Source organism: Marmota monax, unplaced genomic scaffold (assembly GCF_021218885.2).
Source record: "Marmota monax isolate L192 unplaced genomic scaffold, Marmota_monax_Labrador192_F-V1.1 WCK01_AAM20220418_F8-fsc00129, whole genome shotgun sequence".
Taxonomy (NCBI): domain Eukaryota; kingdom Metazoa; phylum Chordata; class Mammalia; order Rodentia; family Sciuridae; genus Marmota; species Marmota monax.
Window position 1 is genome coordinate 3,347,959 of NW_026693811.1, and position 14,939 is coordinate 3,362,897.

Genomic DNA, 14,939 nt, shown 5'->3' on the forward strand with positions numbered 1-14,939 from the left:
CTCTTTCTTTTATGCAGTTGCTGGAATCAGAACAAAAACATTATCATGCTTACTTGAAGATGAAGACAGGATCTAATTAAAATGGCATCTATGTAATGGACCTAGTTAAGTCTAATAGCCACTTAACGAGTTAGTGTTTGTATTCATACTGATACATATTTTTCAATTATATGCATAGGAGATCTGGACATCAAATTCACTCCTGAGCTACACTGAATAGCATAGTCATAATAATCATGTTTTCTTACAGCTGCGGCTAACTTCTTGGGATTAGTGCTGTACGTTAACGGTTGAGGTGGAGAATTCCAATCTTGTCAATGTCCTACTTAAACATTAAACATAAGTCTAAAATTTAATGATATTATTGTGTATCCTTGACACCTGTGATGACTAATGCTGCTGATACTCTTCTAGCAACTGCAGCTACTATATTTTATACATAATTCCTGCTAAGTGCCAATTGTAGGATATGTTCTGTGCAATATCCAAATTTTCACAACAGTCTCTCAATGTTATTAGTTCCCTTGGCCTTAGAGACATTTAGTAGCTTGCCCAAGTCACAAAGCTAGTGAAGATCTAAACCCAAGTTTGACTCACTCCAGACTCCATGTTCTTATTCATAAAGTCACATATTTAATAAGACCAATTAAAGAGAAATGCACAAACCAAAAAAAAAAAAAAGCAGAAGTTTATAGTTGTTTTAAAATAACATCATAACTCTTAGAAGGAAATAGAATTCTCATTTTTCTTCATTACTATGACTCATGCAATTGTTTACCAGATTTTGGATGCAAGTATTTTATTCTGCTCAGGGTGAGCAAATGATCCTTTGCTTCCACGTACTTCATTTCTAAAATTGTGAAATCTGATTTGTACTAGGAAGTGACATCTGGGTTTTGTTTTTGAAGATCATATGGGATATCTGCTGAAGAGGTGGCAAAGAATGACTTTTAACCACGTGCCTATTTGAGCAAAGACCAGAGTGACCAGAAAAGATTGTAGTAAGAGCATTTGGCAGAAAATATCAATAACAGCCAATGAGTAATTACTTCGAGGGTGGAGAAAGATAATATTTTCTTTATATTGCTCTTCTCCAATATCAGCTAAGGCTGTTCTGGTCTCTTGTATCTTAAAAGCAACAATAACAGAAAGAAACTCCAAATTCTTCTGTTTTCATATTTAACTGGATTGAATTCTTAAACTTCTTTCTCCAAGGCATGGCATTATACTGCTATAGGGACTATTAAATTACAAAGAATAAAATATTTGCCTCTTTAATAGCTCTGTACGTTTCAACAATGACTTGTGACATGTACTAATCATCCTTTGGGAAACTATTTCTTATTCATGTTCGTGTTGTCTCGATATCTTGTATTCAGGATATTTGTACACACTCCAAGTTACTATATTTTATTTCATTTGTTCTGAAAAGATCTCAGACTGTTTGGGATTTATGCCTTACATTTCTTACCCACATTGTCTCCTGAAGTTCTACTGATTTGGAAATGTTTGTTTTAAAATTTTCTAACACTTTTGGATCCTTTGAACCTGCTTTGTGACATATGACTCCAGCCAGTGTACCCATTCTGTGGGATCCCTAGAAAACCCTTTAACAGACATGAGCTACATTCAACTGTGTAGTGTACTCAACAGCTATTCAGCCCATAGCTGATATTACCACAAGTTATTGGAAAAGATCTTTAAACATAAGCAACCAGGCAGCAAGAAGCATGTACTATGATAACAATTTAGTTTTAAGGTACTTTGAATATTGTTAAATCTAACCCTTTGTTTTCCAGGACAGGTTCTGTGTGACAAGGTTATTCAAAGTCACTCAATCAAATGGGAACTAAAACTTCTGACTTCCATACTGATGTCTTCTTGTCATCAGCATATTCTGTAAGTGACACTAAAACAGTAGTGTGACCATTGAACTGTTCAGTAACAATCAATCAAAATGCCACAATTACATTTGTTTATGAATGACATATGCATCTTAGTTCAAGTTTTTAGGTACCTTCATATATTGTTTTATACTATTTGAAACATGTATTTTAAACTCTTAAAGTAGAAATAACACTTTTTATTGAAAAAAAGTTAATAGAAAACATAGATGGAAAAACCTGATATTTGTTGATGTTTCAAAACCAGTCTACATATGTTACAGCAGTACATTTAGCTTTTTAATGCATTTGGTTTCTTGCATAGTTTCCAAAACATCCTAGAAGACAGCAATACTTTAAATGGAGTCTGTTAGAGTTTTAAAAAGTATTTTAAGAAAACCACAATTTTTGTCCTCTTGTACTCCCAGAGCTCAGATTAATTAATATTCATCTTTGCTGAGATCTTATCAAGAAAAGATTCAAGTCTTCTATAAAATTGAATTCAACCTATCTACCAAAGCGGCAGAAGAATTTTCATTTTCCCCAATGCTGTGCTGCATCTTGGTTACTGAGATAACTGTTTCCATGGAGCAAGCCATCTATGAGACTGGGTAACAGTCAGTTCAAATGTTCAGCTTTGGTTTCTATTTCAATCCTGTGGCTCCTTCATGACAAGAGAGGCTGCTTTTCTAATATGAGAATGTCCTGTGGTACAGACCACCATGGGCCCAGCATTTATCTCCATATGATAGTGCTTTCTTTATTCAGAAACATTAAAGGTGTCACCACTTGGCATGATTACTCTTCTGCCAGGAGTTAGGGAGGATCAGAGGAAGCCATTTTCTCTTTACTCTTAAGTAGTACCTAGCATTTGCTTCCTGCTAAATCTTAGGTGAACTCTGGACAGGAAGGTGAGCTTCTCTCTCCATGGACACAGGTTATCTCCTAGGCATGAATAACCAGTCTGAATTTTTCCATCACCCTGTTATTAGGAAGTTTGGAGAAGGCTGAAGAAGTAAACCTTAAACAACAAGATGCAAGATGTTGATAACACTGATTTTTCTGTGGTGCTTTATGATTGTCAAAGTGCTTTCCCACAGACATATATGCCATTAACGGCAGAGACTGGACAGGGTATGAGGGGGGAAAATTCTAATTAGGGTCCCCATATTCCTACCCACAGGTGTGATCCCCTGAACAGTCATCTGAGTATGATCAGGACCTAAAGATATGATGGAATAGTTACTCATGTTGTTGTAGTTAAGTTACATCAAAGGCTCCACCTTGGCAGAAAGTTACATCAAAGGCTCCACCTTGGCAGACTTGGGAATTTCTCCTGCTGCTCTGAAAAGGTCAATGTCAGTGCTGGAAAGGGACCTTGAGCAGGTCACAAGATTAGGGTGTTCCTAGGAGATAAGGGCAAGTCCCAGTGGACATTCAGAAAGATAAATTAAAAAAATAAAATAAAATAACCCAGAAACCCCAGTTAGAATCTGCAGAGAAACAAATTCTAGCAACTCTACATGAGCTTGGAAGTGGATTCTTCCCTCAGTGCCGCCAGCTAAAAACACAGACTGGCTGACACCTGAATTTCAGCCTCGTGAGAACCTGGGCAGAGAACACTGCCCAGGCTTCTGACAAAATAGAACAGGGACTGCAGTAAATGGGTGTTGTTTGAAACCACTAAATTTGTGCGATTTCTTATGCAGCAATAGGAAACTAATAAAATAAAAAGCAAATTATGTATATCATAAACATTCCAGTGATATAGGAGGAAGGTTCAGAACTGTTTTGTCTAACTTTCTTCTGAAAATTAGTAATAGAACTGACATTGGCACATTGGGTTCTCATTTATGTTGCAGTACTGTTCTAATGGTACTATATGCTCTATCCTAATGAGTATTATTGGTAGATTTTCTTTATCCTGTCAACCAGTAAGATGAAAAATTGCAAGCATAATATGTTGTGTTGTTTGGAGGGCTCAATGCAGATGAAAGCATGATGATTTTATTAGTTCTCACGTCAGATCTTTAGTATAATAAAAACATTAATCAAAATCATATTAAATGTTAAATTGATAATGTTTTAAAAGAATCTAGAATCAAATGCTAATCCTCATCACTAGGCAAACAATATTCTGAGTAGTCAAGATCAGGAAATGTGATAGGCAATTCAACCCACTTTTTGTATTGTTTCTTTGATGAATTGTTTTTGAAACCCACTACAAAATTCCTTATTTTGAGACAAGGCAGATCTAAGCCTTTATGGACCATCATTGTTCCCCAGGCCTGGAAAACAAAAGAGAAAAGGAGAGAAAAAATTAAATGTACATCTACTAAGCATTCCTTTGGGCCAAAGTAAAATTGAGTCCACAGCAATTTACGTACTTGACCACATTTGCAGATGATCTCTCCATTTGTTTGATAGTCAGCAAACTTCTTCTGTAGTGTTTTGTTTTCTGTCACAACATAGAGTTTCCTAAAATCATCCAGGAGTTAGAGTCATTACTGGGAATTAGCAAAATACCAATTTGCAGACAACAAGTCCACACTGGACCCTAGACTCATCCACATGCCTGTATTATCCCATGCCTCATTCCTTCTATCCCTCCTGCTTCCAGTATTATTGTGGGAAATCTGGTTGATGTCCCCTATCCACACAAATCTCTCAAGGGTCATGTTTCCTTTTGTGACTTCTTTCAGTCTATTAGTTACTTTAACTTGACTTTGGTTGTTCAAAACTTTGAGAACAAATATGAACATCTGCATATTATGTGCCTTGTATCAAAATGGCTGTGGGATTTACATTTCTCCTCTCTTGTCCCAGCATAGATTACTTTAGAAATAGACATTTGAAATGGGAATATAGTTGGATGGGAGTAAAATAGGATAATTTCTGAAAAAAAGACCCTTATTTTCACCATTTTGAAAGACTGTTTACAATGTAGTATGCTTTACCACTAGTAGAGAAACGAAAAACTGGGTCCTCCCAAACTCACTTGAATTCTGTTGTCATATTGACATGATGCATCTTCTCAATTACATAGATATCTTTCCCTGAGCAGGCTAACACATTACAGTTCTTGCAGAGAAAAGTTATTATTGATGGATTGTCCTTGCACTGCTTGGCAATATTTCTCTTGGTTTTCATTTTCTTTTCCATTATGCTTTGCAACTGCAATTCTAAAATCTGCATACAGAAAGGAATAGTCAATTTTTTCCCCATAGTTTTATTGAAATAAGTTTCCTAGAATTCTGAGATCTTAGTTGTAAAAATATACATTTAGCTGTGGTCTAGTAAAAAGAAATCATGAGACAATGACCCCAGAAGAATATAGTCTATCAGCCTGTCCTATAATCACCCTAAGTCAAATAAAATGTAATAATGGAGCAACAGTTACTGAGTAAGTTTCAGGGAAATGTTTAAGCTCCTCAACTTGATCTTCGACATCTGATTTGATTTTTAAGAAGCTTTCAGTTATGTCAATTCTGTCTATGACATAAAAAACAGATTTCCCCTCCTATACTAGTGGTTGCCTGAGCATTGCATTGAGAAGGATTCTCAAATGAGATGAATGGAGACATTATCTTGGTAGCTATGATTTAGTGTCACACCACACTTCACTGGCATTACTGCTCTGAGCTCTTTCACCTGGAGTAGTCTTAGGAAAGCAGGTCTCTTAGCCAAAAAGGACCTAGACCATATCTGCTATGGTTTAAATGTGACTTATATACCCAAATTTATGCCAGAGTTAAATCCCCCAATTCTCATGTTAATAGTACTAAGAAGATGAAACAGTCTGGCTATAGTGGGGCTTTGGAGAGTGATCAGATTAGGTTATTAAGACAGAACTCTTACTACTGAGTCCTGGGGATTTTACAAGGACAGGGAGAGAGATCACACAGACAAAACGTACACTTGCACTCCTGCCATGATATGGTTATAGCTGGGGGCCCTCACCATAAGCCTTCAACATGCTCTTTGAACCCTGTACTTGTGGAACCATGAACCTTTTCCTTATAAAGTAGCCTACCTCAGATATTGCAGTATAGTCATGAAAAGCTGACTAACACAAAATTTTATTTTAATGATTGGGAAAATTTGACCCATAAATTCCAGATATTGTCCTAGCGTTCACCTTAAATAACTTGTCTTGAAATATCAGCCTTTACAAATATCTATTTGATTCTTTCTTTTTGGACATTAGATGTGAAGCAGTAACTTTCTAGTGGTACTATTTTGTGGAAAAAGTTTGACACTCCAAAATGTTTGGTTTGCTCTCTATCTAAAGGGGTTTTAAAATGTAAGTTTGTATATAAACCTGGCCAGGAAACCTTGGACTTGGTTAGAGTTTTGTACACCAGTTTGAAAGCATCCCTTTCCTGAAGCTCTATTTAGGGTAGAGCCAATTCCAATGTTAAGAAACTAACATTCACACCCATATGCAAGGGTGTGAATTTTCTTCTAAATGGATTGTTTGCTATTATAGTAGTTACAGTCTTTAATTCAGTAATTTGAAGGATTTCCTGAAATATTGTAGAAATACATTCTTCTTTCACTGTATTCCTTTACACAATTCACATAACTGTGTTAATAAACTGAGATGCAGTTAGATGACATATATATAATATATGTCATTTTTATATATAAAATATATATATGTCATTTTATATATATAATTTTTTAATCATTCAGATCCAGTTTCAGTATTACTACCTCTAAGAGGATTTCCTCAAACACTCATTAAAGTAGCCATCTAGTGACTTGTTTTATACCATCCTATTCAAATTCCCTAGCAATTATCTTTATATGGTGTAGGTGTTGCTTTTGCACCTTTACTTAGTTTTTCTTCTCCAAACATCACCAGCGGCACACTAGTATATAAGCTTCATTCAGCAGGAGTATGATCTGTGTTGCTTGTTACTATGTTCTGTCTGTGCTCCTAGAACTTGCCTGTCTTAAAGTGGACATTTTATAAATATTTCTAGAATTTAAAAATGTGCTTGTATAAACAGATTGGATCAATCCAAAATTACCAGATTTTGTTGAATGAGTGAGTTGCCTTCGTCTTTCTATATCCAGGGCAGCCTGAATTTATATTATCAAAGTTTATGGTTGGTTTTACCATAATGAACAAAAACTCCCTAAAAATTTCCTGCCCACCATAGGTCTTGATTCTTTATAGATAATTCTGGACTAAACACAGCTTAGCAAATAGGAACTTGTAATTTAGTACAATTTTTGTCTGGAAAAGTAGCCACAGAGGTAATAGCAATGGTAATCGTATCCAGCCTTTTTTTAAATGGAGACCAAATTTAGAGGTGAACAAAAACAATACCTTATGAGCATATGCCTCTGGTTTCATATTTTGAACGCAGTGTATAGCTTTATACATCATTTTCTCCCGGAAATCATTAACTATCTCACGTTCAAGAACTCCTGAACCGCTGGGGGCAACCACAATGTAGGTGCTCTCCTCTGCTCTGGCTCTACCACGGGCCTGAGAACATAAAAAAAGTCAAGCAAATGAAAGGCTATTCTTCACTACAAACTTTGTTGGTTTGAGCCTGGAATGATATTTATTGCTCAGCAAACTTGCCTTCAAACGATTGCTCTACTCCTTGTATAGTTAGTTATTTCTTGTAATTCAGCTCTTCAAAACTTAAAATATGCTGTAATATGGAAATTGGTGTTCTAGTGTGAAGAGGGTGAGGCCCTCCCACTGGCTTTGAAAGTCCTCAGGAAGACAAGAGGGATGCATGAGAAAGGGCATCTCTGCCTTGGCATCAGGGCTGGTGAGGCTGCAGATCTGCTCCTGGCATCTTACATTTGATTCTGAGCACATTTCCATGGACACATGCTCATTAGAGAGACAATTTTTTTATGCCTCTCAATAAAGTGATATTCAGGTACATTTTGAGTAACAGAAATGTAGCCTAGCTCAGGAGCCTATCAACTATAATATTATCCTTAAGGAAAAATGCATACTCTTATTATAAATAAATTTCTGAAATAAAACTATTTCCTAATTAGATGACTGCCTGGTTATCTTAGTCTTCTATGACTTGACTTTCATCCAAGGGTATGATTTACAGCATAAATAAAAACCCTTTAGTTATTGTTACAGGAAGCTTATTGTACCTATTAATGAGCACAACTCCTGTACATGTTCAACAAAAGGTAACCATAATACTGCTAATGTAGGTGTGATATAGATAAAGTGAAATTTGAATGGAAACTGGGAAATCTTATTCATTTATTTATTTATGACACTTTTAAATCTGCCCTTACTAAACATTTTATCATGAAAGATTTCAAACATATAAAGAAGTTGAATGAACAAGGGAAGAAAATACAGAAACATCAGGGTTCCCTAAGATTGGGGTGTGTTAGTCTGCCAGACATTTGTGGGAAAGTGTGGTTCAGATTTCTAGTCCCACTGGGGATCACAGACATCCTAGGAATAAGAGGCCTCTCGGCTCTTACATACGGGGCCAGTGCCATGGTCCTATGAAGTCTCAGGTTACAGAAATACCAACCTAAGAAGAGTTTTTCATTAAAAATACAACAGGTATCTGGTTGTCAAATGAATTAAACAGCAGTAATGTAAATGACAGTACTGCTCAGTTCTTCAAGATTGCTCTTTTTAGCAGAAAAGGAAATATGTTTTTAAAACTAAAAAAAAATGTTTTTTGCTGCTTCACTAAAAGAAAGCAATCAGAACATAGAAGGAAAATTTAACACATTATAAAGGTATCTGAACTTACCTGGACCATGGCTATTTCATTAGTGACAAGGCCATAACGAATAACGATGTTACATTCTTTGATATCCAGACCTTCCTCTGCCACTGTGGTAGCGATAAGCAGATTTATTTTTCCAGTGCGAAATTTACTAATGACTTCTTTTTGTTCATTCTGTAGAAACATTTCAATAAATTAAATTTTGTGATGCTAAACACATTAAAATCTTCTAATTAAGAGAAGAAATAATAAATTGCAACTGGTCAGTGTAAATCAAAGGATTAGATCATACACGGATCTGCTGCCATCTGTTTTTGGCATTGAACAAAGACATGATGGGGAGACAACATTTGATTTCCAATCTGGGATTACCACACAATAACACAAATATTTCCCTCCTCCAGTCTGGAGGTGGGAAGATCATCAGTTATGCCAAGGAAATAAACTGATGGTCGATTTGGGAGGAAGAAAGGAGGAGGTGCTGTTGGCTGACAAAAGGATATGGCAATGAGAAGCCGAAACGGGCTTTTACTTTCACTACATTCACTTCAGAATGTTTAATATTCAGAGAATTAGATGTAGTGATGTTTTTATAGATTGTTGAGTTTTGAGTCACAGGAAAAAAAAATGCACACTCTATACTGCATTTGGTCATTTTCAGAATCATTCAGGGAAGAAACATACAGAATGTTCCTGAAAGGACAAATAAGAAAGTGAAAACACTGGCTTCCTGTGGGACTGGATAAGAGTCTAAGATGAATTTTAGAGGCAACATGAGTGCAGGTACAGGGTACACTGAGAGTTTATGGTGGCCTTATATCTTACTAGTTTTAAGCAAGATCAATATTGGATGTATTCAATGGGATAACAAAGATGGAAGAATAGGTTATTAAAAATAGATTTACAAGTATTTTTAAATAACAAGTATTCTGGATTTTGAAAGTCAATATTAATATATTAAAATATGCCCTTTGGTCCCTGCATAGGAAGAATAGGTGAGCATGAACCTAGCCTGATGTAACTGGTGTTGTTTTAAATTTTCATATGACTGCCTTTATCAACACTCTTTGATACAGATTCACTCTATCTTTTGTTCCTATACATTCAACAAAATAAGCCATCTAATAAACCATGTGCCTCTGATCCCTTTCTTCTTAGGGGCAGCATAGGTTGTTATTTGATTCCTAACTGCTGGAGAATTCTCTAGTAAGGCCCCTCTTGAGTCTTTAAGGATTTCTTCCTCATGTCTTCACATCTGCTGATAAAACTAATATGTCCTTGGATTTTATCAGAAGATGCCTGTGCCTTAATTCAAAGCAATAACTTTAATAATGAAATTTCAGATATACTATCAGATCTTTAAATCACATCAAGTAGATGCCAACTCCTCTTCTAAAGTATAAATTCACTCCAGTGTACCAGGGTGGGAAATGAGGAATTCAGAGGGGTAAGGAAGGGAAGAGGTTCCAGATTTGGGCATGTAACCCCCAGATTTGAAGTGGATAAGGAGCAGAAGTAGTTTAAAAACAGGATTTTCACTTGTACCTAATCCCTTTTCAAACAGGAGCCAAGGCCACTTGCAACAAAAGTCTCAACATTAAACTAATAAATATAATAAGAAATAAAAGACCTAGAGTGAAAGAGTTTGGATGTAATACTTACAAGGATTAACTCAAAGGCTGTGCGACTGAACTTCTGTTTGGCCTTTCAGCCACCCAGAAGCCAGGGCAAAAACAGTCCCTATGAGGTATTCCCAAAAAGCTTATGTATGAGACAATGCAAGAAAGTTTAGAGATGAAATGATTGAGTTATGAGAGCCTTGACCTAATCAGTGAATTAATCCCCCATAGGGATTAACTGGGTGGTAACTGAAGGAAGGTAGGGTGTGGTTGGAGGAGGCGGGTTCTTAGAGGCATGCCTTTGGGATATATATTTTGTCCTTGTTGAGAAAGCTCTCTGCTTCCCTCTACCACACTCTTCCACCATGATATTCTGTCTCATCTTGAGCCCAGAGAATCACGAGTTCCCACATAAACTTTTCCTCTTCTAATTGCTCTTGTCAGGCCTTTTGGTCACCACAACAAAAAAATACTAACTGAAAACAAAGATTAAGTAGATTGATTCTGATACTATGAAGAAATAAGCTTGTTGCCCAAAGAAAACAGTGCTTTATCTGGCTTTAAATTTTAGAGGCAACTTAACATAAGTGCATGTACAGGGTATATGGAGAGTTATTGTGAACAATTCCCAAATTCTTTTTTCTAAAAACATGCTCAAATAGATTTAGTTTGCTCCATTGGCCTGAATGATGATGTCCATAACAGAACTGAAGTATCTCCTTGTCCAGCAAGACTTGGGGGTCAGTATGACTTCAGCCTTCAGAAGAACATTTTACTCTAAAAAGAGATGGTTGTATACCCTAGAGATTAGTGTTCTATCTGATGTGTGAAGGGTAAAGATTTGCTCCCAAGATGTAGGCTCTCTATTCATCTCACAGATTGTTTCTTTTGTTGGGAAGAAACTTTTTATTTAGAATCCATCCCATTTATTGATTTTTTATTTCAATTCTTGTGCCGCAGGAGTCTTATTAAGGAAGTTGGGGCCTAATTCTACATGATGGAGATTAGGGCCTACTTTTTCTTCTGTTAGACGCAGGGTCTCTGGTTTTATTCCTAGGTCCTTGATCCATTTTGAGTTGAGTTTTGTGCATGGTGAGAGATAGGGGTTTAATTTCATTTTGTTGCATATGGATTTCCAGTTTTCCCAGCACCATTTGTTGAAAAGGCTATCTTTTTTCTAATGCATGTTTTTGGTGCCTTTGTCTAACATAAGATAATTGTAATTTTGTGGGTTAGTCTCTGTGTCCTCTATTCTGTATCATTGGTCTAGCAGTATGTTTTGGTGCCAATACCATGCTGTTTTTGTTACTATTGCTCTGTAGTATAGTTTAAGGTCTGGTATAGTGATGCCACCTGCTTCACTCTTCTTGCTAAGGATTCCTTTAGCTATTCTGGGTCTCTTATTTTTTTGCTTTTTCTAGATTAATGGATATAAAAAAGTGGCATATATACAAAACAGAATATTACTCAGCAATAAAATAGAATAAAATCACGGCATTTGCAGGTAAATGGATGGAGTTAGAGAATATAATGCTAGGTGAAGTTAGTCAATCCCCCAAAACCAAATGCCAAATGTTTTCCCTGATATAAGGAGGCTATTCATAGTGGGGTAGGGAGGGGGAACGTGGGAAGAATAGAAGAACTCTAGATAGGGCAGAGGGGAAGGGAAGGGTTTTGGGGTTAGAAATGATGGTGGAATGTGATGGACATTATTATCCACAGTACATGTATAAAGACACAAATTGGTGCGAATATATTTTGTATACATCCAGAGATATAAAAAATTATGCTGTATATGTGTAATAAGAATTGTAATGCATTCTGCTGTCATATATAAATTAAAAAAAAGAAGAAAAAAGAGATGGTTGTTGTACTCATGCATGAAATGTCTATGAGGGTCTTTTTCTCCCCAAGTGTTATTTTACTGTGCACACAATTGCCGCAGTGCCAGGCGCCATACAGACTTGTTTACAGACTCTAACACACAATAAATAGTATAATAAGATAAAAATGAAATAAAATAAAAACCTTGAAAAAAAAACATTTTTCTCTACACTGTATTGGGTTGTTAATTTTTGAAAGAGAAACCCAACTTAAATCTTCCTCCAAGTACGGAAAAAAAAAAAAACCAGACTCTTAAGACAATGCTTAGCTTATCAAATACCAGAGTAGACTATTATTAAACTTGATTTGAAGAACCAGTGTTTCATTCTGTAAAAGTATTTTAAGTGGGAGAGATGATGAAAAGCATTACAAGCAATTTGAGACTGATAATAGTGGCATAAGAAAAGAAGTCCAAAAGAGCATTTGCACCTGTGTCATAGGCTTGAACTCACTGCTGTGGCCGGCGCCAATCAGATGGTGGGCTTTCACTCCTACTTCAGCAAATTTTTCATTTTCAGAAATCCACTGGGAAAGGGCATATGCGCCCTGTCGTGTTTTTGTAAAAATTATTCCTCGTGCAGATTCCTCGGTCCTGGTATATTGTTCCAATATGGTGTTTCTTAATTTGGTCAGCTTTTCATTTTCATGTTCTGGGTTTTCAGCTAGTTTTTTCAACGTTTTTTTGTTTTCTTTAAGAAATAATTATAATTATTAATATTAATTAGCTTCACTTAGCCATTCTACAACACATATATATCAAACATCATTTTGTAAATCATGAATATATACGTTTCATTTGTTAAAGAATAAATAAATTAGTTTTAAAAACTACAATTACACTAGAGAATTTTATGTAGTGATACACTGAGATGTGACTTATCTATCATTGATCTTATGCTATATCTAATATCAGGCTGGTCTGATTAATAAATTCATTGCAGTCATTTTGACAGTAAAATGGATCATCAAGTGGTTGATTATACCATGCAAGTAATCCCTAATCTGGTCACATCAGTTAGGAGTGGGCTTTCTTCTTTGAAAATATTTTTTATTTTTATTTTTATTTTTTTTATTGGTTGTTCAAAACATTATAAAGCTCTTGACATACCATATTTCATACATTAGATTCAAGTTGGTTATGAACTCCCAATTTTACCCCAAATACAGATTGCAGAATCACATCGGTTACACATCCACATTTTTACATAATGCCCTATTAGTAACTGTTGTATTCTGCTACCTTTCCTATCCTCTACCATCCCCCGTCCCTCCCCTCCCATCTTCTCTCTCTACCCCATCCACTGTAATTCATATCTCTCCTTGTTTATTTTCCCATTCCCCTCACAACCTCTTATATGTAATTTTGTATAACAATGAGGGTCTCCCTCCATTACCATGCAATTTCCCTTTTCTCTCCCTTTCCATCCCACCTCATGTATCTGTTTAATGTTAATCTTTTCTTCCTGCACTTCCTCCCTGCTCTGTTCTTAGCTGCTCTCATTATATCAAAGAAGACATTTGGTATTTGTTTTTTAGGGATTGGCTAGCTTCACTAAGCATAATCTGCTCTAATGCCATCCATTTCCCTGCAAATTCTATGATTTTGTCATTTTTTAGTGCTGCGTAATACTCCATGGTGTATAAATGCCACATTTTTTTTTTATCCATTCATCTATTGAAGGGCATCTGGGTTGGTTCCACAGTCTAGCAATTGTGAATTGTGCTGCTATGAACATCGATGTAGCAGTATCCCTGTAGTACGCTCTTTTAAGGTCTTCAGGGAAAAGTCCAAGAAGGGCAATAGCTGGGTCAAATGGTGGTTCCATTCCCAGCTTTCCCAGGAATCTCCATACTGCTTTCCAGATTGGCCGCACCAGTTTGCAGTCCCACCAGCAATGTACAAGAGTACCCTTTTCCCCACATCCTCTCCAGCACTTGTTGTTGTTTGACTTCATAATGGCTGCCAATCTTACTGGAGTGAGATGGTATCTTAGGGTGGTTTTGATTTGCATTTCTCTGACTGCTAGAGATGGTGAGCATTTTTTCATGTACTTGTTGATTGATTGTATGTCCTCCTCTGAGAAGTGTCTGTTCAGGTCTTTGGCCCATTTGTTGATTGGGTTATTTGTTTTCTTATTGTTTAATTTTTTGAGTTCTTTGTATACTCTGGATATTAGGGCTCTATCTGAAGTGTGAGGAGTAAAAATTTGTTCCCATGATGTAGGCTCCCTATTTACCTCTTTTATTGTTTCTCTTGCTGAGAGAAAACTTTTCAGTTTAAATAAGTCCCATTTGTTGATTTTTGTTATCAACTTTTGTGCTATGGGTGTCCTATTAAGGAATTTGGAGCCCGACCCTACAATATGTAGATCGGAGCCAACTTTTTCTTCTATCAGACGCAGAGTCTCTGATTTGATATCTAGAAAAACTAGGGATAACAGGAACTTACCTCGACATTGTAAAAGCTATCTATGCTAAGCCTCAGGCTAGCATCATTCTCAATGGAGAAAAATTGAAGGCATTCCCCCTAAAATCTGGAACAAGACAGGGATGCCCTCTATCACCACTTCTATTCAATATAGTTCTTGAAACACTAGCCAGAGCAATTAGACAGACGAAAGAAATTAAAGGCATCAAAATAGGAAAGGAAGAACTTAAATTATCACTATTTGCAGATGACATGATTCTATACCTAGAAGACCCAAAAGGGTCTACAAAAAAACTACTAGAACTAATAAATGAATTCAGCAAAGTGGCAGGATATAAAATCAACATGCATAAATCAAAGGCATTTCTGTATATCAGCGACA

General features: G+C 36.1%; 1 protein-coding gene across 2 annotated transcripts in view; it reads right to left on the reverse strand.

Annotated features, from left to right (window-relative positions):
- Window positions 1-2,062: 2,062 nt before the first annotated feature.
- The window catches only part of Ifih1 (interferon induced with helicase C domain 1), a 58,237-nt gene continuing 45,360 nt past the window's right edge, over window positions 2,063-14,939 (reverse strand). For both annotated transcript variants that reach the window (XM_058584959.1, XM_046462271.2), the window contains exons 12-17: window positions 12,559-12,818; window positions 8,651-8,800; window positions 7,222-7,383; window positions 4,882-5,072; window positions 4,271-4,361; window positions 2,063-4,171 (exon numbers count right to left, since the gene is read on the reverse strand). In XM_058584959.1, the coding sequence (XP_058440942.1) occupies window positions 3,992-4,171; window positions 4,271-4,361; window positions 4,882-5,072; window positions 7,222-7,383; window positions 8,651-8,800; window positions 12,559-12,818 (1,034 nt within the window). In that variant the 3' untranslated portion in view covers window positions 2,063-3,991. The remainder of the gene's footprint in view (window positions 4,172-4,270; window positions 4,362-4,881; window positions 5,073-7,221; window positions 7,384-8,650; window positions 8,801-12,558; window positions 12,819-14,939) is intronic.